This window comes from Kogia breviceps, chromosome 8, assembly GCF_026419965.1.
Source record: "Kogia breviceps isolate mKogBre1 chromosome 8, mKogBre1 haplotype 1, whole genome shotgun sequence".
Lineage (NCBI taxonomy): Eukaryota > Metazoa > Chordata > Mammalia > Artiodactyla > Physeteridae > Kogia > Kogia breviceps.
Genome location: NC_081317.1, coordinates 20794193 through 20821198, shown reverse-complemented (window position 1 = coordinate 20821198; position 27006 = coordinate 20794193). Strand labels below are relative to the sequence as shown.

General features: G+C 43.5%; 1 protein-coding gene across 2 annotated transcripts in view; it reads left to right on the top strand.

Annotated features, from left to right (window-relative positions):
* SNX30 (sorting nexin family member 30) overlaps positions 1-27006 on the top strand; it is a 113869-nt gene that overhangs the window by 75286 nt on the left and 11577 nt on the right. For both annotated transcript variants that reach the window (XM_067040927.1, XM_059071566.2), the window contains 2 exons: positions 975-1174; positions 16926-17012. In XM_067040927.1, coding sequence (XP_066897028.1) covers positions 975-1174; positions 16926-17012 — 287 coding nt within the window. The remainder of the gene's footprint in view (positions 1-974; positions 1175-16925; positions 17013-27006) is intronic.

The window sequence follows — 27006 nt, the reverse complement described above, 5'->3', positions numbered from 1 at the left end:
CACCTGCCTACCCGTGCTTCATTTCAAACCCACTCTTCCTGACCCAGGGAGTTATGAGGCCTTTCTTTAACCTTCCTGGTTGTTGCCACCACTTCCTCCCCACCCCTCTCATGGCCACTAGCTTTTTTGCATCCCAGAATGTTGGGGCCCTTTGTTTTCTTACACGTGTGTAGGCCAAATAGACCTGAACAGTGTTAATGATCATGCTGGCATGTGATGTGAAACACATAGAGAAGGATTCTCTGGTAGTTGCCATCCATTGGTTACTAAAAAATGGCAACAATATTTTGTTGTAATGGCAAGAATCCTGGTGACAAATTATAGGCCAGGTTTTTTTTGTGTGTGGGAAATCAAACAACATTTTTCCTTGTTTCCTGTGCTTTAATTCTCCTTTACCTGCTTCTGGTATCCTGTGGGGCCTGCAGGTTTTGGAAATGGCTTTAGGTACCATCTATACCTAAAGATCATGTGGGGTAAATTCTGATGGGACCAAGGTGTTGGGGTGACCCCTGAGTGAGTCTGCCTATGTAAGACCACATTTCTTGTATCAAGTGTTTCCTAAAATTCTATTATTTTTCCACTGTGACTGATTTTTTAAAATTTTTTAAAAACACCCCCCTAAACCTATATGAAACTCTGCCTCCATTGCCTGTTAAAATATGGCTTCACTGTAGGGGTAGGTGACTAGGTTTCTAGCAAGATATTTGGTGGATGTAGCTCCCACCACTTTCCCCCAAAGGCATTGTGGTCCCCATTATCCAGAGGCATGACATTCCTATTATGGAGTAGAGTTGATTGATGTTATAGTGTTAGCTGTAATATCAGCTTTAGGAGATTAAAAAAATTGGTTATAAACAGTGTTGTGTTTAAAGGAAAGCATACTCAGAGAGCTCCTGGCTGCATTGGTTATTGAATCAGTAATACCAGTGATTGCTACCCAGACAAATCTTAATTGGTTTCTCTTCCCCCTTTAGAGTACCTTGTAGAGCTGAGAGAATATGGGCCTGTGTACTCCACTTGGAGTGCGTTAGAGGGGGAACTAGCCGAGCCCCTGGAGGGTGTGTCAGCCTGCATCGGCAACTGCTCTACAGCCTTGGAAGAGCTGACAGAGGACATGACAGAAGACTTTCTACCTGTGCTCAGGGAATATATTTTATACTCTGACTCCATGAAGGTAAGCTGACTAACTTCTTGTGCACTTAGGTACTTTCTTTGTTGTAGTCATTAATCAACAAGTAATTGATTATTGCCTATTTGCATGTGGTACAGATTTCCTTCTTCCTGGGTGGGCAGGATCAGACATGTGGACTGACCTCATGGACATGTAAAAAAGAACACATGGTGAACCAAGTATGTGAATTAAATGAAAGAAAAAAAGTTTGGAAGAGATTCTTATTAGTGTTCTCTGAGAGTTTGAGAATAGCATCTGCTGATTAAGAATAGAATGTTGTGGAAAAAGAACAATTGGATAATTAGAGCTCTTGGAGGTTAAAATATGATTGCTGAAATAAAATTGAAAAGTAAAGTTGGAAGATGAGGTTGAGGAAATCTTGTAAAGTAAAACAAATTTTAAAAGTAGTTGGAGAGAGGGCAGACAGCAGAAGCAAGAAGAAGAACAATAGTCCTGTAGCCTGTGGAATGAAAACCACATTCACAGAAAGATAGATAAAATGAAAAGGAAGAGGACTATATACCAGATGAAGGAACAAGGTAAAACCCCCAAAAAACAAATGAAGTGGAGATAGGCAACCTTCCAGAAAAAGAATTTAGAATAATGAGAGTGAAGATGATCCAGGACCTCAGAAACAGAATGGAGGTAGAGATGGAGAAGATGCAAGAAATGTTTAACAAAGACCTAGAAGAATTAAAGAACAAACAACTAGTAGAATTAAAGAACAAACAGAGATGAACAATAGAATAACTGAAATGAAAAAAACACTAGAAGGGATCAATAGCAGAGTAACTGAGACAGAAGAACAGATAAGTGACCTGGAAGACAGAATGGTGGAGTTCACTTCCAGGGAACAGAATAAAGAAAAAAGAATGAAAAGAAATGAAGACAGCCTAAGAGACCTCTGAGACAACATTAAACGCACCACATTCACATTATAGGGGTCCCAGAAGGAGAAGAGAGAGAGAAAGGACCCGAGAAAATATTTGAAGAGATTATAGTCAAAAACTTCCCTAACATGGGAAAGGAAATAGCCACCCAAGTCCAGGAAACACAGAGGAGTCCCAGGCAGGATAAACCCAGAGAGAAACATGCCAAGACACATAGTAATCAAATGGACAAAAATTAAAGACAAAGAAAAATTATTAAAAGCAACAAGGGAAAAACAACAAATAACATACAAGGGAACTCCCATAAGGTTAACAGCTGATTTCTCAGCAGAAACTCTACAAGCCAGAAGGGAGTGGCAAAATATACTTAGAGTGATGAAAGGGAAGAAGCTACAACCAAGAATACTCTACCTGGCAAGGATCTCATTCAGATTTGACAGAGAAATCAAAGGCTTCATAGGCAAGCAAAAGCTAAGAGAATTCAGCACCACCAAACCAGCTCTACAACAGATGTTAAAGGAACTTCTCTAAGTGGGAAACACAAGAGAAGAAAAGGACCTACAAAAACAAACCCCAAACAATTAAGAAAACCATAATAGGAACATACATATCAATAATTACCTTAAACGTAAATGGATTAAATACTCCAATCGAAAGACACAGGCTTGCTGAATGGATACAAAAATAAGACCTACATATATGCTGTCTACAAGAGACCCGCTTCAGACCTAGGGACACATACAGACTGAAAGTGAGGGGATGGAAAAAGATATTCCATGCAAATGGAAGTCAAAAGAAAGCTGGAGCAGCAATACTCATATCAGATAAAATAGACTTTAAAATAAAGAAAGTTACAAGAGATAAGGAAGGACACTGCATAATGATCAAGAGATCAATCCAAGAAGAAGATATAACAATTATAAATATATATATGCACCCAACATAGGAGCACCTCAGTACATAAGGCAACTGCTAACAGCTCTAAAAGAGGAAATGGACAGTAACACAATAATAGTGGGGGACTTTAACACCTCACTTAACACCAATGTACAGATCATCCAGACAGAAAATTAATAAGGAAACACAAGCTTTAAATGACACAACAGACCAGATAGATTTAATTGATACTTATAGGACATTCCATCCAAAAACAGCAGATTACACTTTCTTCTCAAGTACACACAGAACATTCACCAGGATAAATCACATCGTGGGTCACAAATCAAAACTCGGTAGATTTAAGAAAACTGAAATCATATCAAGCATCTTTTCTGACCACAATGCTGTGAAATCAGAAATAAATTACAGGGGAAAAAATGTAAAAAACACAAACACATGGAGGATAAACAATACGTTACTAAATAACCAAGAGATCACTGAAGAAATCAAAGAGGAAATTAAAAAATACCTAGAGACAAATGACAATGAAAACACGACGACCCAATATCTATGGGATGCAGCAAAAGCAGTTCTAAGAGGGAAGTTTATAGCAATACAGTCCTACCTCAAAAAGCAAGAAAAATCGCAAACAATCTAACCTTACACCTAAAGGAACTAGAGGAAGAAGAACAAACAAAACCCAAAGTTAGTAGAAGCAAAGAAATCATAAAGATCAGAGCAGAAATAAATGAAATAGAAACAAAGAAAACAATAGCAAATATCAATAAAATTAAAAGCTGGTTCTTTGAGAAGATAAACAAAATTGATAAACCTTTTAGCCAGACTCTTCAAGAAAAAGAGGGAGAGGACTCAAATCAATAAAATTAGAAATGAAAAAGGAGAAGTTACAACAAACACTGCAGAAATACAAAGCATCATAAGAGACTACTACAAACAACTCTATGCCAATAAAATGGACAGCCGGGAAGAAATGGATAAATTCTTAGAAAGGTGTAAACTTCCAAGACTGAACCAGGAAGAAATAGAAAATATGAACTGACCAATCACAAGCAATGAAATTGAAACTGTGATTTAAAATCTTTCAACAAACAAAAGTCCAGGACCAGATGGCTTCACAAGAGAATTCTATCAAACATTTAGAGGAGAGCTAACACCCGTCCTTCTCAAACTCTTCCAAAAGATAGCAGAGGAAGGAACACTCCCAAAGTCATTCTACGAGGCCACCATCACCCTGATACCAAAACCAGATGAAGATACTACACAAAAAGAAAATTACAGACCAGTGTCACTGATGAATACAGATGCAAAAATCCTCAAAAAAATACTAGCAAACAGAATCCAACAATACGTTAAAAGGATCATACACCATGATAAGTGGGATTTATCCCAGGGATGCAAGGATTCTTCAATATATGCAAATCAATGTGATACACCTATTAACAAATTGAAGAATAAAAACCATATGATCATCTCAATAGATGCAGAGAAAGCTTTTGACAAAATTCAGTACCCATTTATGATAAAACCTATCCAGAGGCTGGGCATAGAGGGAACCTACCTCAACATAATAAAGGCCATATATGACAAACCCACCGTAAACATCATTCTCAAGGGTGAAAACTGAAAGCATTTCCTCTAAGATCAGGAAGGATGTCCACCCTCTCCACTTTTATTCAACATAGTTTTGGAAGTCCTAGCCATAGCAATCAGAGAAGAAAAAGAAATAAAAGGAATCCAAATTAGTAAAGAAGAAATAAAACTGTCACTGTTTTCAGATGACATGATTTTATACATAGATAATCCTAAAGATGCCACCAGAAAACTACTAGAGCTAATCAATAAATTTGGTAAATTTGCAGGATACAAAATTAATGCACAGAAATCTCTTGCATTCCTATATACTAACAATGGAAGATCAGAAAGAGAAATTAAGAAAACAATCCCATTCACCATTGCACCAAAAAGAATAAAATACCTAGGAATAAACCTACCTAGGGAGACAAAAGACCTGTATGCAGAAAATTATAAGACACTGATGAAAGAAATCAAAAATGACACAAATAGATGGAGAGATACACCATGTTCTTGGATTGGAAGAATCAATATCGTGAAAATGATTATACTACCCAAAACAATCTACAGATTCAGTGCCATCCCTATCAGATTACCAATAGTATTTTTTACAGAACTAGAACAAAAAATCTTAAAATTTATATGGAGACACAAAAGACCCCAAGTAGACAATCCTAAGGGAATAAAATGGAGCTGGAGGAATCAGACTCCCTGACTTCAGACTATACTACAAAGCTATAGTAATCAAGACAGTATTGTTCTAGCACAAAAACAGAAATATAGATCAATGGAACAGGATAGAAAGCCCAGAGATAAACCTACGCCGCTGTGGTCACCTAATCTATGACATAGGAGGCAAGGATATAAAATAGAGAAAAGATAGCCTCTTCAGTAAGTGGTGCTGGGAAAACTGGACAGCTGTATGTAAAAGAATGAAATGAGAACACTCCCTAACACCATACACAAAAGTAAACTCAAAATGGATTAAAGTCTTACCTAAATGTAAGACTGGACACTATAAAACTCTTAGAGGAAAACATAGGAAGAACACTCTTTGACATAAATCACAGCAGGATCTTTTTTGACCCACCTCCTAGAGTAATGGAAATAAAAACAAAAATAAACAAATAGGACCTAATGAAACTTCAAAGCTTTTGCACAGCAGAGGAAACTATAAACAAGATGAAAAGATAACCCTCAGAGTGGGAGAAAATATTTGCAAATGAAGCAACTGACAAAGGATTAATCTCCAAAGTATATAAACAGCTCATGCTGCTCAGTATCAAAACAGCAATGCAATTCAAAAATGAGCAGAAGACCTAAATAGACATTTCTCCAAAGAAGACATACAGATGACCAAGAGGCACATGAAAAGCTGCTCAACACCACTAATTATTAGAGAAATGCAAATCAAAACCACAATGAGGTATCACCTCACACTGGTTAGAATGGGCATCATCAGAAAACATACAAACAGTGAATGCTGGAGAGGGTGTGGAGAAAAGGGAACCCTCTTGAACTGTTGGTGGGAATGTAAATTGATACAGCCACTATGGAGAACAGTATGGAGGTTCCTTAAAAAACTACAAATAGAACTACCATACGACCCAGCAATCCCACTACTGGGCATATACTCTGAGAAAACCATAATTCAGAAAGACATATGCATCCCAGTGTTCACTGCAGCACTATTTACAATAGCCAGGTCATGGAAGCAACCTTAATGCCCATTGACAGATGAATGGATAAAGAAGATGTGGTACATATATACGATGGAATATTACTCAGCCATTGGGTCATTTGTAGATATGTGAATGGACTTAGAGACTGTCATACAGAGTGAAGTAAGTCAGAGACAAACAAATATTGTATATTAATGCATATATGTGGAATCTAGAAAAATAGTACAGATGAACTGGTTTGCAAGGCAGAGGTAGAGACACAGATGTAGAGAAGAAACATACGGACACCAGGCTTCCCTGGTGGTGCACTGGTTAAGAATCCGCCTGCCAATGCAGGGGACATGGGTTCGAGCCCTGGTCTGGGAAGATTCCACATGCTGTGGAGCAGCTAAGCCTGTGCACCACAACTACTGAGCCTGCGCTCTAGAGCCCGCGAGCCACAGCTACTGAGACCGTGTGCCACAACTACTGAAGCCCAGGCGCCTAGAGCCTGTGCTGCACAACAAGAGAAGGCACCACAATGAGAAGCCCGTGCACTGCAACGAAGAGTAGCCCCTGCTGGCTGCAACTAGAAAAAGCACATGCGTAGCAACGAAGACCCAAAGCAGCAAAAAGTAAATAAATTTATATTTTTAAAAATTGTATGGATACCATGGGGGGAAAGTGGGGGTGGTTGGTGGTGGTGGTATGATGAACTGGGAGATCGGGATTGACATATATACACTACTATGTATAAAATAGATAACTAATAAGAACCTGCTGTATAAAAAAATAATAAAAGTAGTTGGAAAGTAGAACAAAAATGCAAAAATACTGAAAATGTGAAAAAATGATAAGAGACGTGGAGGGTTAATCTCAGAAGTTCAGCATCCAACTGATAGGAGTTCCTGATTGAGAGAACAGAGAAAACTGAGGGAAGGAAATTATGAAAGAAATAATACAAGAAAATCTCCCTAAGCTGAAGGCTGTGACAGATTAATTACCCAGCAAAAGGAAAGGACAGAGAACCAATGCAAAGCATATCATTGTAAAATTTTAGAACAAAAGTGGTAAGGATCAAATGCTTTAATGTGCACATTAGAAATTGCCCCAGCCTGCACTTAGACTAGTTGGAGAGCATAGCTTCTGGGGACTACTACGATTGTAGACAAGGTTCATCTTGTCTAACTTGCTCATTTTATAGATGAAGAAGCAGAGCCCCATGGGTAAATCTTTTCTCTGTTCCATAGCCCCAATTCTAATGAGCAGCCACCTTATATTTGTGTCTTTACTGTTGGCGAGAGAAACTGGATCAGTTCCTGCTTTTCAAAGCTGAGGCTCAAATTATCTCTCTGTAAGTATAATTGTGGCTGGGTACATTCTGTTCCCTTTGGAGGCAGAGAGAAAGCACAGAAAAAGGAGGGTCATTATCAGGCCATGTGGAACAGATGAATAATGTTCAGTGAACAATGAGGACAGCTTGTACTGGAAAGATGGTTGAAGATGTGTATTCCAAGGTTGCTACGGAGTGAACAGTGCTTGAGAGAGAGGGGTACCAAAGTTACCCTCAGGCTCAGGACTCAAGCACACTGTAGACATCTGCAGGTGAGTCCTTCTGTGGGCTCACATACTATACACAGTGTGTGTGTAAAATGTAATTATGATAGTAATGGGCTGAGAGAGAACATGTTAGAGTCTTTAGCAAAGTTCTGGCAGTGCCTTTTGAGTACTGGCATCACTATGACCAGGCCAAGAGTTGGAGAATTTTTATTTAAGAAGGTTAGGGCAGGGCCCTATACTTCATATCCCACACTGCCTCATTCATAGAAGGTAGTTGGCAGATACTGAAGTTGGCAGTGTGGTGCATTTAGAACATTTACAGATATATAACTATTGTATGTCACGTATCTTTTTTTTTAACTTTTAGTTTTATATTGGAGGATAGTTGATTAACAGTGTTGTGATAGTTTCAGGTGTACAGCAAAGTGATTCAGTTATACATATACCTGTATGTATTCTTTTTCAAAGCATAGGGAACTCTGCTCATTGTTATGTATCTTGTTATTTTTTCCTTTTTTTTTTTTTTGCGATGTGCGGGCCTCTCACTGCTGCGGCCTCTCCCGCTGCGGAGCACAGGCTCCAGACACACAGGCCCAGCGGCCATGGCCCAGGGGCCCAGCCGCTCCGCGGCATGTGGGATCTTCCCGGACCGGGGCACGAACTCGCGTCCCCTGCATCGCAGACTCCCAACCACTGTGCCACCAGGGAAGCCCTATCTTGTTATTTTTAAGAGAGTTTTATCTACAAGTCAAAGAGCATGCTTATCTCAGAGGTCTTGGTGATGACTAGTGAGGTGAGAGTCAGAAGAGTGGGTTATGATAAGGTAAAGGCCAGTGTGAGTGGGGCCAGTTGAGCAAGGGAGCAGGTGGCAGGTGGGGAGGTTAAAGAGAAGGTAAGTAAAGGCCAGGACATACAGTAATATCTTAAAGGCCATGGTTGGTAAGAGTCTGGATTTTGTTCTTAGGACTAAAAGAGAAGCCAGTTAGTTTCCTGCAGGGAAATGACAGGATACAGTTTTTACTGTATGGAGAATGGGTTGTTGGGTGGGGGATGGGGGGAGGAAGTCCGGAGACCATTAGGAGACTGTTGCAGGGAGCCAGGTGGCAGATAACTGAGGTGGTGGAGCTTGGAGAAGTGGGTGGATTGGGGGGTATATTTCGTATGAAGGGCCAACTGGACTTGCTGCTGTATTAATGTGAAGTGAGAAATGGAGGAATTGAGGATGACTCCTGGGTTTTCGGCTTCAGCAGCTGTGTTGATAGTGGTCCTGTTCAGTGAGATGGGGAAGTTCGGGGTGGGGCAGATTGGGCAGCTGGCACTCAGGTTGCTTTGGCTGCATTCAGTTAACAAACGCCTGTTGGGCTTCCCTGGTGACGCAGTGGTTGAGAATCCGCCTGCCGATGCAGGAGACACGGGTTCGTGCCCCGGTCCGGGAAGATCCCACATGCCGCGGAGCAACTGAGCCCGTGAGCCATGGCCGCTGGGCCTGCGCGTCCGGAGCCTGTGCTCCGCAATGGGAGAGGCCACAACAGTGAGAGGCCCGCATACCGGGAAAAAAAAAAAAAAAAAGAAACGCCTGTTAGTCATTAAAGTAGCGATGTCCTGGCGGCTGGTTGTGAGTTTAGAGTGGGAATGGAAATTTGGGAGTCATTTCTGCATAGATGGCATTTAAATCTACAAGAGTCGGGGAGATTATCTGGTGAGATGAAATCGAGGTAAATAGTCCAGGTCTGCCTCCTGAGGCACTGGCGATATTTAATGGTCTAGCAGCTAATTAGGGGGTGGAACAAGTAGGAAAGGAGCCTGAGAAGGAATGGTGAGTGTAGTAGGAGAAAAAGAGTAGAGGATGACCTTAGGGAAATCAAGAGAAATGTTTTTAGAAAGAGCATGATAGACGGTGGCCATCGGATTTAATAACATGGAAGTCACCGCTGATCGTGGTTAGAGGTGTAAGATGTGGATGCAGAAGTTTGGGTTTGAGGACAGTTTCGAGTTGGAGATAAATACTTAGAGCAACGTTCCAGGGTGGCTGTTTTCAAATGCTGGTGGTTTAATTGCCGGATGGTTTCTTCAGCCTGCCCACCTTTTCTCCTCAGAGGCCACGAGGCAGAGCTAATGAGTCAAGGAACTAGTCAATGCTATAGGTTGCCCACTTCTGGAGCCTTTCAAAAGCCAAAAAGGAGATTTTCTGGAAGATTGATTTGGGGGACAAAAGTCCTCCTTCCTAAACAAAAGTGATTATAGACTGAGGGCCTGCTTTCTTGAAACTGTGAAGAATCAGGATGTAGAAACGTACATGATGATCTCAAATGTTTTTAAAAATTAGGAAAGCATAAAAATTAAAACTCTGAGATTCTGAGTTAGGGAAGACTGGATACATATTGAAACTTCCTCTTTTTCATGAAACCAAAATGACACTAGAATGATTTTTTTTTTTAAAGGTATGTATGCTTCCGCAAAGACAGAGCAGCAGGAGGGAAACAATAGCAGTACAGTTAGGAACTAAAAGCAAATTGAGAGGTGGTAGGGACTCAGGTGACTCAAAGCTGCCTAAGCTGACGGTGGGGAAAGACTAAGAAGCCACCTGGTTTACACCGGGGACTCCTTCAAAATGTTCAAGAATTGGCAGCACGAAGTACCTCGGGACTGAGGGAAAGATGGAGCGAAAGAGGATTAGTCGGGTCTGTTTCAGAAGCATTTAGAGCTTCTGATTCTGTCCTCCCTCCTCACAGAGGGGCCACTATCGCTTCGCCACTCGGGCAGAGCTGGAGAGTGATAAAAAAGATAGAGGGTCTCTGGACCGAGAGACGCCAGGCACAGTTAAAGGTGGGGGCTAAGATCCTAAAATCTAAAGCAAAAGGTTACTGAAAGTTGAGATTCTTAGTCGTCTTCCTCTGCTTGGCTCTCAGCCTTATACCTTCCCTGCAAGCATTAGAAGAACCTTTTAGAAAAATCTAAACAGGTTGGGAGAAGAGACTAGAATATACTGATATTGAGAGGGATGGGGGAATCTTCAGTGAAATGACCTAGCAGAGTCCCTGTGGAGAACTGTCAGAAAGACCTTGAAGTCACAGAGCTTTCAACCAGTTTTTCAGTGTTTCCCTCTTACATGAGTGTGCAGAATAAGGGCTGCCAAATATTTAAGGGAAGGTTCTAATATAAGTATCAAATAAATACAAAGAAGGAAAAGCATAAAGCATCATTGAGGGAGAAGAAAATTTCCAGGAAAAAAAAAAAGCAATATCTTCAGAAAGAGAAGAGATGTCACGGCCATAAAAAAAGCATTTTTTTAAAATCCAGAGAATAAACAGAGCTCATGGAAATGAAGATCATGATAGAAATGGAAAAAAAATCAATAGAAGAGTTAGCAGAAAAAGTTAAAGTTCACTTTAAAGTGAAAGAAAAAGACAGATGGAGGATTGGAGAGAAAAAATATAAAAATGAGAGGGCCAGACCGAAATATTTCAGATATCCAACACCTGAAAAACAGAAGTGCCAGGAAGAGACACAGAAATGGGGAGCTTCAAAGGAGTCATTCAAGAGAAAAGACTAAAAGTAAAGACAAAACGTGTTACTGGTTGTGCCTGAAAGATGAGACTGTGGGTGCTTTTTCCCCCCTCCTCTACCCTTTTCTTTATTTTCCAAATTTTCTGTAACATGTATTTTTAAAAACTAAGGCAAAATGTGTGGTTTTAGCATTAACAACATTGCCCTAGAAAATTTAACTCACAGGTTGTCTGTCATCAAAGAATGAATATGTAAAAAGAGCATGTTGAATGGGGCAACCTAAGTTCAGTCATTTAATCAGAAATTATGTCATCTGGACCAAGTTCAGACTAATTTTCCTCCCCACAGGAAAATGCTCTCCTAGGGGGACACCTAAAGACAGGCCATAGGGCTCTGTCAGGTGTCAGATTTCTTTTTAAATTATTATAAATTAAAAAAATTGAAGTATATTTGACATATAATATTAGTTTCATGTGTACAACATGATTCCACATTGGTATACATTGCAAAACAATCACCAAGATAACTTTATTTACCCTCTGTCACCTTACAAAGTTAGTACAGTGTTATTGACTGTATTCTCCATGCTATACAGTACCTCCCCATGACTTATTTATTTTTGGCTGCATTGGGTCTTTGTTGCTGCGCATGGGCTTTCTCTAGTTGTGGTGAGCAGGGGCTGCTCTTCATTGCGGTGCACGGGCTTCTCATTGCGGTGGCTTCTCTTGTTGCAGAGCACGGGCTCTAGTTGTGCGGTCTTCAGTAGTTGCAGCCTGCGGTCTCAATAGTTGTGGCACACAGGCCTTGGAGCACGCAGGCTTCAGTAGTTGTGGTTTGCGGTCTCTAGAGCACAGGCTCAGTAGTTGTGTCGCACGGGCTTAGTGGCTCCACAGCATGTGGGATCTTCCCAGACCAGGTAGGTATTGAACCCGTGTCCCCTGCATTGGCAGGCGGGTTCTTAACTGCTGCGCCACCAGGGAAGTCCACTTACTTATTTTATACCTGGGAGTTGGTACCTCTTGTTACCCTTCACCATTTTGTAACCCTCCTAACCCTTCCTCCCTCTGGCAACCACCAGTCTTTTCTCTGTATCTGTGAGTCTGGGTTTTGTTTGGTTTTGGGTGTTTGATTTTTATTCTCATTTGAACTTCGTTATTACGGAACACTCATTATTCTACACAAATTCCTTCTGGGTCTTTTGTGCTGTCAGCCCTTGGCGCACCACGATACAAGCCATTCTGTACTGTCAACCCTGCATCCTAATGTCCCTCTTACAAAAAGATTTGAAGCTTAAAAACCTTCCGGGCCTGTGGAGGTAGCTGCTGACCATTTGCACTGGGGCTGTTTGGGGCTGCTCTCTCCTCCTCCTCCTCCACGTTTGTGAGCCGACAGCCTCCTCAGGGGGAGACATAAGCATGAGCCCTGGGAGTGGAGACTTTCCTGTTTCCTGGATGTTGGGCTTTCCTGTTGATATTGACCGTGGTGGCACGTTCTTGGAGAAAATCCAGTGCAGATGTTGAGAGCCAAAACACAGAATGTATCTATGATTGAACTTCCAAACACTTTTGTTTAATGGCTGTTATTAGTTTGTAAAGTAAACATTTTGGATGACAGGCGTTATGTTTCCATTGCTTAACTTTTTTATTATGGAAAAATTCAAACATATCCAAAAGTAGAGTGGAAGTATAACTGTCCCCCACGAACCCATCAGCCGGCTGCAGCAGTCGCCCACTCACGGTCCATCTTGTTCTAGCTCGCCTCCCCCTGCTCCCAGCCCCCGCCCCCTGCGTTATTTTAAAGCATATCCCAGGCATCACATCACTTCATACAAAGATACATATCTCTGAAATGCAAACATTCTTTTAAAAAAGAAAAAGGCCACATTATTATCACACCTAAACAGATTTTTTTCCCTTAATATTTCCTCAAATATCCAGTTAGTGTTAAATTTTCCCAGTTGTCTCACACTGTTTTTATAGTTTTTTCCCAAATTGGGATATAAATAAAATCCATACATTGCTTGATATGTTTTTTAAATATTTTAAGAATACCCCCCCTCTGTTTTTCCTTGCAATTTATTTATTAAAGAAATAAGTCGTTTTTTTTCCTCTGCATTTGAAAAGAAGGGTAGTGAAGTTCCAGATTACTAGGATCATTTTGAAATTGTGATGAAATGCTCTACATAAAAAATAGAGAGAGAGAGTTTGAGAGGAATGTATTCCATGTCTCTAATTAAAAGTCACCTCTCGGGCTTCCCTGGTGGCGCAGTGGTTGAGAATCCACCTGCCAGTGCAGGGGACTGGGTTCGTGCCCTGGTCCGGGAAGATCCCACATGCCGCCGAGCGGCTAAGCCCATGCGCCACAACTGCTGAGCCTGCGCTCTAGAGCCCGTGTGCCACAACTAATGAAGCCCTCAGGCATAGAGCCCATGCTCCACAGTGGGAGAGGCCACTGCAATGAGAAGCCAGCGCACCACAATGAGGAGTAGCCCCGCTCGCTGCAGCTGGGGAAAGTCCGCGCGCAGCAGTAAAGACCCAACTCAGCCAAAAATAAATAAAAGAAAATAAATTTATTTAAAAAAAAAAAAGTTACCTCTCATTGAGGTCCTCCCTGGCCACCCAGTGTACAATTCACCATCTCCCAAACCCTCAGTGCTTTACATCCTCCTTTCCTATTTTATTTTTCCTGCTGGACACCTAGCCCTACCTTACATGTGCTATATTGTTATGTTTTACTTGCATATTATCTGCCTCCCCTCTAGAATGTAAGCTCCAGGTAGGCAGAGTTTTTTTTTGCTCTCTGTTGTATCCCCAGCACTTGGGTAAGTGAATGAAGGAATGTTAAGGCAAGGCAGAAACAGGGTGAGGATGGCTGTGTAGGGCGGGGCAGAGACATGCAGAGTGGAACCAGGTATCTCCTTGCCCTTCACACACAGCTATGCTGTGTTCCAAGGTATTGTTTTTTTTTTTTTAACATCTTTATTGGAGTATAACTGTTTTACAATAGTGTGTTAGTTTCTCCTTTACAACAAAGTGAATCAGTTATACATATACATATGTTCCCATATCTCTTCCCTCTTGCATCACCCTCCCTCCCACCCACCCACCCTATCCCACCCCTCTAGGTGGTCACAAAGCACTGAGCTCATCTCCCTGTGCTATGCGGCTGCTTCCCACTAGCTATCTAATTTACATTTGGTAGTGTGTATATGTCCCTGCCACTCTCTCACTTCGTCACATCTTACCCTTCCCCCTCCCCATATCCTCAAGTCCATGCTCTAGTAGGTCTGTGTTTTATTCCCATCCTATCACTAATCTCTTCATGACATTTTTTTCTTAGATTCCATATATATGTGTTAGCATACGGTATTTGTTTTTCTCCTTCTGACTTACTTCACTCTGTATGACAGACTCCAGGTCTATCCACCTCATTACAAATAACTCAGTTTCATTTCTTTTTATGGCTGAGTAATATTCCATTGTATATATGTGCCACATCTTCTTTATCCATTCATCTGTTGTTTTAAGAGCATTTCTAGCTTTGGTTGTGAGGTTCTTGCCACACTGACAGGGGTGTGTCACTGGAACAGCTCAACCTTGTTCCTGGAACCCTGTTCCTAGCCTGGGTGTGCGCTTTTCCCAGTAAGATGTGAGGCGTCCTGTGAAGGGAGTCCGTGGCACGGATTCTAGGTGCCCCCGCCCCTGGCCCCGAGGGAACCATATTTGTGTCTCCATGGAGAGCAGCTAGTGCTGATACCAGACCAGTAGATTTAGAATGCTTTTGGCTCTATGAAACCCAGAAAGTACCCTGTTTTTTTGTTCTGTTTTTTTACTGTATTGATTTGTTCTGTCCAGTACAGCAGCCCCTTGCCATAGGTAGCTATTTCAGTTTAAATATATATTAATTTTATTTTATTTTTGGCTGTGTTGGGTCTTAGTTGTGGCATGCGGGCTTCTCTCTAGTTGTGGTGCACAGGTTCCAGAGCGCACGGCCTCGGTAGTTGCAGCATGCAGCCTCACTCATTGTGGCTCACGGGCTCGGTAGTTGTGGCATGTGGACTTAGTTGCCTTAGTTGACTTAGTTGCCTGTGGGATCTTAGTTCCCCGACCAGGGATCAAACCCACGTCCCCTGCATTGGAAGGCGGATTCTTAACCACTGGACCACCAGGGAAGTTCTGATATTTCAGTTTAATCAAATTAGGTAAAATTAATAAAAATTTAAATCCAGTTCCTCAGTCACACCAGCCACATTTCAAGAGCTCAGTCGGCACGTGGGACTAGCAGCCACTGTAGTGGATAGTGCAGATCATGGAACGTTTCCATCACAACACACAGTTCTATGAACAGCACCATCAGTGTTCCTGCTCAGAGGCTGATGAGTGTGGGGAGGTAACTTCAGAGCACCGAAGAGAATGCTGAGTGACAAACAATGAAAAGTGAAGCTATTGCAAGTTTTACTTCATGTTCTTCTTGTGGTGAAACACTTCTCCAAGTAAATACTTACTTAGGGGAGACTTGAGGTTCCCCATGCTGACGCCTTCCATTAGAAGGTTGTTCCCAGAGCGTTCTCAGTGATTCAGTCACTCATCACCTTTTAGCACGTGCTAGGGACACAAGGTATCCACTTCTTTAGCCAGGGAATGGCTCCTTCCTGCCTGGACTCCATGCTCTGCCAGAGAACGTGAGATTCGAAGCTCTCATAGCAGTTTGTGTCTTCTGAGTTAGTGGCAAAGAAAGTTCTTATTACTCTTGGTTTTTCACTTGTGGTTCTACTAAAAGAAGAAAAAAGAAACCCTGGGATGAAACTGATACTTTTCTGTTCTACCTGGTGAAGTCTTAGCGGCAGAGCCAGGAGCAGATGAGGTAAGGGAGGTGCCCAGGGCACAGATTTAGGGAAACACACTCAGGTGCCAACCTTGAACTTGCACAGGGCCCAAGAGTGTGAGTGTCTCCTTAAATTTTGCATCCTGGGTGCCTGGCTTGCCTCCGCCTAGTTCCGCCCAGGCTGGCTCCTGAGCCCCATCACCGCTCACTCTGGCAGACTCGCTGCATGGTTGGAGGGCTTCTGGCCTCATCCGTGGCTCTTGAGCACAAGCAGCCTCCTGCCGTGTCTGGACCTCTCCCTCAGCTGGAACCCCTCAGATACGAGCTGTATCTCTTGACTCTTTGTATACCCGGCCCAGAGTGGAGGACAGATAAGTAGCTAATAATGATCAATGAGCAGATCAGTCCACCAGGGGTCAACTCAGTGAATTAAAGAGACAAGAACTCTCATGACTTAGATTTTCTCCTTCACGGTTCAGAGAACGTCCCGCCTTGTCACCTGCCAGGCTCCACGTCTTGGCACAGCTGAGTTCTCCCTGTGCACAGGGAGGCCGAGAGTCCTCTTGTGCGCATGCCTGCTGGCGGGCCCCGCTCCCGCTACCTCACCCTTTCCCGGGCTTCTGTTGCTTTCAGCGTCAGGCTGAGTTACCGTGCTAGAAAGCTCCGTCTCTGAGCACGGTTCTCCCTCTCTCCCTCCTCCACCCCTGCTGCCTCCAAAGCCTGTGTCATGCTGCAGCCAGGGCATCCTAGGAGCACTTGGCTGGCTGGGACCATGATTCAAGGAGGAGAGGGGTACAGAAGCAACAGCTGTGTTCACGCTGCCCCTTCTCCCTCCCACAGAGCGTGCTGAAGAAAAGGGACCAAGTGCAAGCTGAGTACGAAGCCAAACTGGAAGCTGTGGCTCTGAGGAAGGAAGAGCGGCCCAAGGTCAGGGGAACTCCCCACCCCCCGGGGCGGGCGGGCTGCTCCGGGCTTCTGGCAGCGATGCCCGCCGGATGACGAGTGAATTTGCGTCCCTAGATCCATATGACCAAGATGGTCAGCGCTAGCTGGGCGGGGTTGATGCTGTTCTTTTCCTCTTTTTGCTCCCTTTTATGTCAAATGTACATTGGCGGTTGACTTTCCTGCTGTTTCCTGTTTTTTTTTTTTTAAGGTTTCCAGCTCTGCCATTCATAGGCAGTTCCTGTCTATGAAATGGGGCTGAGGAGACTGGGGAAGAACAGTCTAGATCAGTGTTCTCAAAAGTGTGATTTGCGGACTGGTCCACAAACGGTAACCAACCCAGGAGGAGAAAAGCGCAGAAGCTGAGAGGGAGCACTTTTGCAGCCCTGTGTGCACAGCTGCCCTCTGTCTCCAGCAGCCCGTGCCGCCCACTCATTCCTGGCTGTCCCTCTGATACTGTGGAACACGGCCTGCTGAGCCCACGTCTCAGTCTCATGTAAAGGGATGATGTGGAATACTGTATTTAAAAAGTTCACTCTTAACAATTTAGCTTCTAAGTATAGAAGTCACTCTTCCTGGCTAGGGAGGGAAGGAGAGACAGCAAGTTCTGCCGCTAGCCTAGTTTGGAAGCTGAAGATCCTGTATTTAACAGATGTCACTTAAACAGTTCTGTCAGCATTCGTACCTGCTCAGCACCGAATGCAAGCTTTCTCAGAGGCTGGTTTTGGCATTTGGTATATGTTCAGCCCTACTGGGGACAGTTCCTTTCCAAAGACAGGAGCTAAAGGTTATGAGTAGTAGGCCGAATTAAATGTTGACTGTGCCCTGGGTTGCGGCTGCCTGTGGGTCACAGCCGCTCGGGAGCTGACGAGCAGAGGAAACGGCTGTTTCTGGCTCACGCGTTCCACCTGGGAGAGCTCCTGCCTCCTGCTCTACCCTTCTTGCTGGCCTGGGTGACCTCCCTTCTCCTCCCAGGGAGTGTTGAAATCTTCCTGCTGCTGCTGTTCTCACCTCCCTGGAGCATCACTTACCCGTACGACTCGTTCTCTTGGCCACAGGAGTCCTTACGAGATGGGCAAGGGTTTCTTTCCAGCCAAGGAGACCAACCAGTAGGTCCCAAACACGCCTATGCCCTCAGCACACCATGGGGAGGCGGAGTTTGTCTTCCTCCTCTCTCGTGGGATGCTGAGCCACACCGGAGTGAACTTGGCTACTTAATTAGCAGCGGTGATACTTAACAAAACAGGGGCTGTCCCGACCATGTGCCAGTGAGTGGGATCCAACAGTGGGGGCAGCAGAAATTGTGTCTCCAGTTTGGGGTCTGGGGCAGCCGCTACTTTGGTGGGCAAAGGAGGGCTCAGTTGGCAGCCTGTCCAAGTCAACCATGGTTTGGTAGACAGAGCACAGGATTTAGAATCACATGGCCCTGGGTTTGAATCCCAGCTCTGTCCCCCAGCTTGGACTGGTTTGCTCATTAGCCTCTGTGGGATTCGTACATGTGATTGCTGTGGAGATGCAAAGATCAGCCCAGTGTCTGATGTAGTAACAGGTGCTTCATTGGTAGATCCTCTGTTTTCCAAACTAGTTCCTGTTGCCTCTAGTAGGACTGCTGAATGAGAGCTTCGTTTTCAGGGTTTGTTGCCACTTTTTAAAAATTAATTATTAAAAATGTTTTTTCTCACTGCACTGTTGGGGGGCATTGTTTCCTTGTGTCCCAAAGTGTCCCCTGCTTCTCCACGCCTCCTGAGCGTCTTTCCTCCCTGACTACCCATCAGCAGGAGGAGACCTGTTGTAGGAAATGAGTAGCTTAAGATTTTTCTGTGCTTTGTTTATTGTTCTATGTTTTGAGCTTCACTTTCCAGAGCTGCTGTTGGTGAGAGAAAAGCCAGGGTATCAGGAAGCGGGTCAGGGCTGTCTCTGACCAGAGTCCTCCCCCCAGGACTCAATGAGTTGTACTGTTGGTAACCATCATGGGAGCAAGATTGCTCACAGGTCCATCTCAGGGTTGCAGGGAAGGAGAGGATTCCCACCGAAAGATGGCGAGTTTTCACAGGGAGGCCCCGGGTCTGGGCATGTTAACAGAAGATCTGAGGGAATCTTGGGGCTGATTTTGTTTTGAGGTGAAATCTTGAAAAGTTGCCCTGAGGAGTGAGGGAAAGTTGATTTTATGCCATGGCTCAGCTGCCGGACGGAGAGCCCCGTGGCTGCAGCTTCTCGGCGTGTGCTGAGGGCAGGCAGCGGTGAGGCCTCTAGAGCTGAGGGAAAAGGTTTGTATCGCAGAATTTGAAGTTTTGCTTTGTTTTTAGGTTGACGAAACTCAGCAGACCCTGAGGTGGCTTATTCTTAGGAAGATGGAGCTTTGATTTTGCAGGCTTGGCTTTCCTCACTTTAATTTTGAGGTTTGAGAAATTAGAAGCACTCTGTAGTGGGGGGCTGGCTGCCTTCTGCTGCATGTGTCAGGACCACAGACTTGGGGAAATCTGAGAATTTGCCCCGCGTTAGAAGCTTAAAACAAAGCTACTACTGGAAACACAGGGGGGCTGAGGAATGCATTTAAAACTGGACGGGAAGCGTGCACAGTCTATTGTGGACTCTTAGGAGGGTAAACCATGGGGGGAACGTGCACATTTTATTCTGCATTTGACTCTTTTCAAATGCTAATATATTCACATGTTGCTGGTTCAAAAAATAAAAGAAGAAGGGATGCCAGGAGAGAATGCTTTATACAAGGTTAAAAAAGAAAGAAAGAGAGAGTATTTCAGGCCTTGACCCACTGGTAGCTTGTACTGGCTACAGGGCCAGGTGAAGAGGCTGTTGGGAGTGGGTGGTGTCACCGTGGGCTGAGGTGTGTGGTGTGGGGCCGGGTGGAGCAGAAAGCAAGAGGTGCTGAAGTGTTGCACCTCAGGGTGAGAGCAGGTGAGGAGGGGAAGGAGCACCTGGGGTCAGTGGAACAGGCCTCTTGAAGGCTGTGGACCTTCAAAGTCTCTTAGAATCACCAGCATGGTGCACATTCTACAATGGGGAGGATGTGGCAGAGAGCAAGAACTCCAGTTGTGAAGTAGCAGATAGGAACAAGGAGACTTGTGAAGATGGAGCTTCGACAGACCTGAGAGTTTTGCAGGGGTGTCTGTTGTTTCCAGATACTTTTTTTTTTTTTTTTACATCTTTATTGGAGTATAATTGCTTTACAATGGTGTGTTAGTTTCTGCTTTACAACAAAGTGAATCAGTTATACATATACATATGTTCCCATATCTCCTCTCTCTTGCGTCTCCCTCCCTCCCACCCTCCCTATCCCACCCCTCTAGGTGGTCACAAAGGTCACAGAGCTGATCTCCCTGTGCTATGCGGCTGCTTCCCACTAGCTATCTACCCTACGTTTAGTAGTGTATATGTATCCATGCCACTCTCTCACTTCGTCACAGCTTACCCCTCCCCCTCCCCATATCCTCAAGGCCATACTCTAGTAGGTCTGTGTTTTATTCCCATCCTACCTCTAGGCTCTTCATGACATTTTATTTTTCTTAGATTCCATGTATATGTGTTACCATACGGTATTTGTTTTTCTCCTTCTGATTTACTTCACTCTGTATGACAGACTCCAGGTCCATCCACCTCACCAAAAATAACTCAATTTCGTTTCTTTTTATGGCTGAGTAATATTCCATTGTATATATGTGCCACATCTTCTTTATCCATTCATCTTTAGATGGACACTTAGGTTACTTCCATGTCCTGGCTATTGTAAATAGTGCTGCAATGAACATTGTGGTACATGTCTCTTTTTGAATTATGGTTTTCTCAGGGTATATGCCCAGGAGTGGGATTGCTGGGTTGTATGGTAGTTCTATTTGTAGTTTTTTAAGGAACCTCCATACTGTTCTCCATAGTGGCTGTATCAATTTACATTCCCACCAACAGTGCAAGAGGGTTCCCTTTTCTCCACACCCTCTCCAGCATTTATTGTTTCTAGATTTTTTTGATGATGGCCATTCTGACCAGTGTGAGATGATATCTCATTGTAGTTTTGATTTGCATTTCTCTAATGATTAATGATGTTGATCATTCTTTCATGTGTTTGTTGTCAATCTGTATATCTTCTTTGACAAAATGTCTATTTAGGTCTTCTGCCCATTTTTGGATTGGGTTGTTTGTTTTTATGTTATTGAGCTGCATGAGCTGCTTGTAAATTTTGGAGATTAAACCTTTGTCAGTTGCTTCATTTGCAAATATTTTCTCCCATTCTGAGGGTTGTCTTTTCATCTTGTTTATGGTTTCCTTTGCTGTGCAAAAGCTTTTAATTTCATTAGATCTCATTTGTTTATTTTTGTTTTTATTTCCATTACTCTAGGAGGTGGGTCAAAAAGGATCTTGCTGTGATTTATGTCCTAGAGTGTTCTGCCTATGTTTTCCTCTAAGAGTTTGATAGTGTCTGGCCTTAATTTAGGTCTTTAATCCATTTTGAATTTATTTTTGTGTATGGTGTTAGGGAGTGTTCTAATTTCATACTTTTACAGGTAGCTGTCCAGTATTCCCAGCACCACTTATTGAAGAGGCTGTCTTTTCTCCACTGTACATTCTTGCCTCCTTTATCAAAGATAAGGTGACCATATGTACGTGGGTTTATCTCTGGGCTTTCTGTCCTGTTCCATTGAGCTATATTTCTGGTTTTGTACCAGTACCATACTGTCTTGATTACTGTAGCTTTGTAGTATAGTCTGAAGTCAGGGAGCCTGATTCCTCCAGCTCCATTTTTCGTTCTCAAGATTGCTTTGGCTATTCGGGGTCTTTTGTGTTTCCATACAAATTGTGAAATTTTTTGTTCTAGTTCTGTAAAAAATGCCAGTGGTAGTTTGATGGGAATTGCATTGAATCTGTAGATTGCTTTGGGTTGTATAGTCATTTTCACAATGTTGATTCTTCCGATCCAAGAACATGGTATATCTCTCCATCTATTTGTATCATCTTTAATTACTTTCATCAGTGTCTTATAGTTTTCTGCATACAAGTCTTTTGTCTCCTTAGGTAGGTTTATTCCTAGATATTTTATTCTTTTTGTTGCAATGGTAAATGAGAGGGTTTTCTTAATTTCACTTTCAGATTTTTCATCAGTGTATAAGAATGCCAGAGATTTCTGTGCATTAATTTTGTATCCTGATACTTTACCAAATTCATTGATTAGCTCTAGTAGTTTTCTGGTAGCATCTTTAGGATTCTCTATGTATAGTATCATGTCATCTGCAAACAGTGACAGCTTTACTTCTTCTTTTCTGATTTGGATTCCTTTTATTTCTTTTTCTTCTCTGATTGCTGTGGCTAGAACTTCCAAAACTATGTTGAATAAGAGTGGTGAGAGTGAGCAACCTTGTCTTGTTCCTGATCTTAGTGGAAATGGTTTCAGTTTTTCACCCAGATACTTTCGACAACTGAGGAGACACACACCTGATAATTCCCAGTCCTGTCCACGGCGGCTGTGATCTCAGCCTAGCTTAGGAAACCAGACTCATCAGCCACAGAAGGGCAAGACTCTGTCACCTCCCTTACTGGATTCCTACAACAGCCTTCTGTCAATGCAGGTATGAGGAACCAGCACGCAGGGGAGTCATATGACTTACACACCAATGCTCACACATGGTGGAGCTGGAATTGGGCCACAGATATGTCTGGTTCCAAAGTGGGAGCCCTTTATCCCCACTACAGGTGCTCCCAGCGATCTTTGCTTCACTGAGGAGTGAGGCATCTGGCTTTTGTAAAATGCATGGCTGATGCTAGAGGGACTGGGCAGAGAACCTGGGCCTGCCGCTGTCTCTTCAGTCTGTATCTGCTAGTCCATTCAGCGGGTGCAGGGGAGCTCGTGGCTCCTGTTCTCAGTGCATTTGCTCTCCACTTGGGCGCTCACTTTTCCCTCCTCAGCTGCCATTCTCTGAAGCTTGTTTCTTTTTATGTATTTTTTTAAAAAGCATTCTTTCAGGGCACCAGTAACTTCCTATTTGCCAAATTCAGTAGCCTCTTCTCAATCTTTACCCTGCCTCAGTGTTTCCTCAACTTCTCTTCATCTCACAGCTCCCACAGAAAATGAAAATATTTGCATGGCACACTGGGATCAAAGACCAGTTTGCTTGAAACTGGAGGTGACCAGCCTGGAACTCTGGCTTCCCAGAGGGCTCGGGGGATAATATTGCTGTCGTTCACACAGTACCAGTTAGGAAGCTGTGCCCTGCTTTTCACTTAGTGGCATATAGCCGAGAAGACAACCGTCTTGAATTGGTTCTGTCATTGGTCCTGGCACCTCTCCCCCAATACTGGGATCATGTCTGCCTTATATAATCTTTGGGGACTTTATTAACCTACTGACCTCATGGGAGCAGATAATGTGATGCCTCCAGCCTAGCTCCAAGAACGATGCTTAGGTAGAGATTCACATCGTAGGGCTGAGAGATTCCTGGCACGTGGAAAGAGTTCATTAATACATTTTTCAGTGACTGTTGAGTGAATTCACATTACCACCCTGCTCTCCAGCACACACATGCTTAATCTCATCCTGTGTTACCCATCTCCCATTGCTCCACAACCAATATTCTGTAATGGAACTTCTCACGAGAGGTAGGGGAACCAATGTGAAGAATGCAGTCTTGTCCTCTGTTTAGAAATTGTTGTCTTTTGAGGTCTTGTCTGGAGATTCTTTTCCCTTCTTGGTATCTTGTGATCAGCAACACCTGACCGTTAGCATTGACTATTCCCATCTCTACCCGCTCCAAATACAAGGTAGCGTAACTCTTAACAGTACGTCAGTCAAAAAATCAGAACATTGAGATAGGAAGGAATGCAGAGTGTTACTAGTCAGTGAATTGATTGTCACAAAGACACCATCCAGAAAGAAACAAAAGTGAGAGGAATGCAAGCCCAAGCGTCTGCTGCCAGCAGCCCTCCTCTCCGTAGAGTTGGGCAACTTTAGCAGCTGGTCACTTCAGACAGCTCTCGCAATCCCTCTTACTCTCTTCTTTTTAAACCCTCCCATCTCCTCCCTCTTCTAACCCCCTCCACCCTTGTGCTTCTGTGGCTCTGCTGTCTCTGACTCATTTCCTGCTTCTGTGCCCATATTTCTTAGTAACTTCTGCTGACTCCTTTATTAAGCCTATACATGTAGTCTTTTCCATGAGTTCTACCCTTTGGCCCTCCCCTCCTTAGCCCCCTCTTTTATTCCCCCATATATTAAAAAAGTTTTTAATCATGGCAAAATACACAAAACGTAAAATTTACCATCTTAACCATTATTAACTGTGCAGTTCAGTAGTGTTATAGTAAATTCACATTATTGTTGCAACCAATCTCTAGAATTCCTTTCATCTTATGGAACTGAAACTCCATATTCATTAAACAACAAAGCCCTGTTTCCCCTCCCTCTGGTCCCTGGCAACCACCATTCTCCTACTTTCTGTTTCTATGAATTTGACTACTCTAGGTATCTCTTATAAGTAGTTACAATGAAGTAGTATTTGTTTTTTTGTGACTGGATTATTTCACTTAGCATAATGCCCTCAAGGTTCATCCATGTTGTAGCACGTGTCAGAATTTTCTTCCTCTTTAAGGCTGAATGATATTACATTGTAGGTGTATATCACATTTTATTTATCCATTCATCTGTGCACGAACACTTTAGTAGCTTCCATCTTTTGTCTTTTGTGAATAATGCTGCAGTGAACATGGGTGTACAGATATCTCTTTGAGACCCTGCTTTCAGTCTTTTGGATATATACCTAGAAGTGGAATTGCTGGATCATATGGTAATTCTACTTTTAATTTTTTGTTGAACTGCCATACTTTCTTCCACATGTGCAAAGGTTCCAATTTTCTACATCCTTGTCATTACTTGTATTTTCTGGTTGGTTGGTTTTTTAACAGTAGCCATCCTAATGGATGTGAGGTGGTAGCCTATTGTGGTTTTGATTTGCATTCCCCTAAGGATTTGTGATATGGAGCATCTTTTCATGTGCTAGTTGGCGATTTATATCACTTCTTTGGAGAAATCTGTTTGAGACCTTAACTCATCTTAAAATGGGTTATTTGTTTTTTTTGTTGTTGAGTTGTCTCAGCCCCCTCTTGTGGAGGGAGGTCTCACCCTTCCCATGGCTGCAGCTACCTCCTTTATCTGGTCTGTGGACCTGTCCTTTACCGTGAGCCATATGGTGGACTACTGCCACCCAAACTTTAGGCTCCTCTCTGACTTCCTATGTTTTATTTCTTGTGTGCAGTTGGTTGCCAAATCTGTCAGTTCTGTCTCCACCAGGTTGGTCTGATCTGTCCCTTCTGGTATTTCAGCCATCACCCTGGCTCCAGGGTGCTGAGGGTGCTCACAGGCCAGTATAGTTTGGTGTTGACTCATCTCTCATCTCTGGCGAAATATTGGGGTGAGGGGTGAAGGGTGGCATGAAGTTTGAAAGGACACGTTTAATAGTATTATAATGTGTTCTATTTGGAAAATGAAAAAAACCTTTTGATGTGACATGGAATAAAGTTCAGTAAAATATTCTCGACTTGAGGGGTTATGCAAATGACAGATGATCTTTTGTGAACAGCGCTTTACAATATTGATACTGATCAGAACTAACAAATAATTGGTTCAGCGCTTAACACATGCCAGGTACCAGGAGTTTTATGCATATACTGCCTCGTCTAACCTCATTCCAACCTTATAAGGTGGAGGGTATTATCCAGAAAAAGAAGCTGAGGCGTAGACAGGCCCAACGTCACCCATCTAGGAAGTGGTAGATGCAGTACTCACACCCTGGAAGTCTGGCTGTAGAACTGTCTCTATAGTAAGAGGAAACACAAGGCTTTTCTATTTTCCAAAAAGGATTCCTGAGTTAAATGGGCCTCAGAACCCCTGGCCTTCAGGAAGAGCCCCAGGTTTCTCATCTGCTCCCCGCCAGCTGGGGCTCGCGCTCTCTCTCTCTCTCTCTCTCTCTCTCTCTCTCTCTCTCTCTCTCTCTCTCTCTCTCTCTCTCTGCCCTTGAGGGCTCTGTGGCCTGTGAGCTAGCTGCTAGCTATTCCTGAGGCGGGTCCAGGTGTTGTCTCGTCTCTGTCACTGGCATGTACTGTCCCTCTGGAGTCACAGGCCCTGCTTCCGTCATCTTTGAGGAGTCGCCTCTTTGGTATTTCTTCAAGGAAGCCGGCTCCACCATCCAGTTGTCCTCACCCTCCAGCTCCTCCTTGCAGTGTGCCTATCACAGGCTCCAAGCGAAGTGAAAGCGCTCGAGACATCTCCCCGCAGTGTCCAGCCATGTTCCTTTTCTTCCCAACTAGAATGGGGAACTTGAGATGAGATGTGCCTGCTGAGACCTAAGCGCTTTCCCTCTGTGCCCAGCGTGGAGTGTGTTGGGAAGACGATAAGCTAAAAAATACTTCCCACATCGAGGCTCAGGCAGTCATGCAGTCCAGAGTTTCATCCCCAGACCAGACCCAGGAATCTTTGCTAGGTGAGCACTCCTTGGAATCAGAGAGCCTAGCTCCTCTCTTCTCACCATGTCCCAGGAGGTTTTCCTTTCAGAGCTTTGCCTTCCTCCTTGCTGCAGTAGTTAACTAAACACGAAGTTGATCGTGGGCACTTTTCCCCAGATGCTAAAATGAGCAGTGGCCGGGAGAGGAATAAGGGAACTGGACTGTGCCTTCGGGGAGGGAAGGGAGGTCAGCCCAGAGACTGGTTCTCTGGGTGTGTGTTGAGGCTGGTTCCTGGGATGTTGGTCAGGGAATGGCTCTGGAGAGGCAAAGCCAGGGCACTCTTGTTTGCACTTTGGTTTCCCGCAAGGTGGCCAACAGTAACAGGTCAATCAGCAGGGAAAGGCAAAGTGACTTCAGTGCTAGATCAGGAGGGAAAATCGAGTCCTCTTTAAAATTTCTTCCAGAAGTTTAAGTGCTTTGGAGAACGCTCCCCCACCCCCCCAAAAAAGGTTCCTTTTTATTGGTTTTTTTGTTTGTTTGT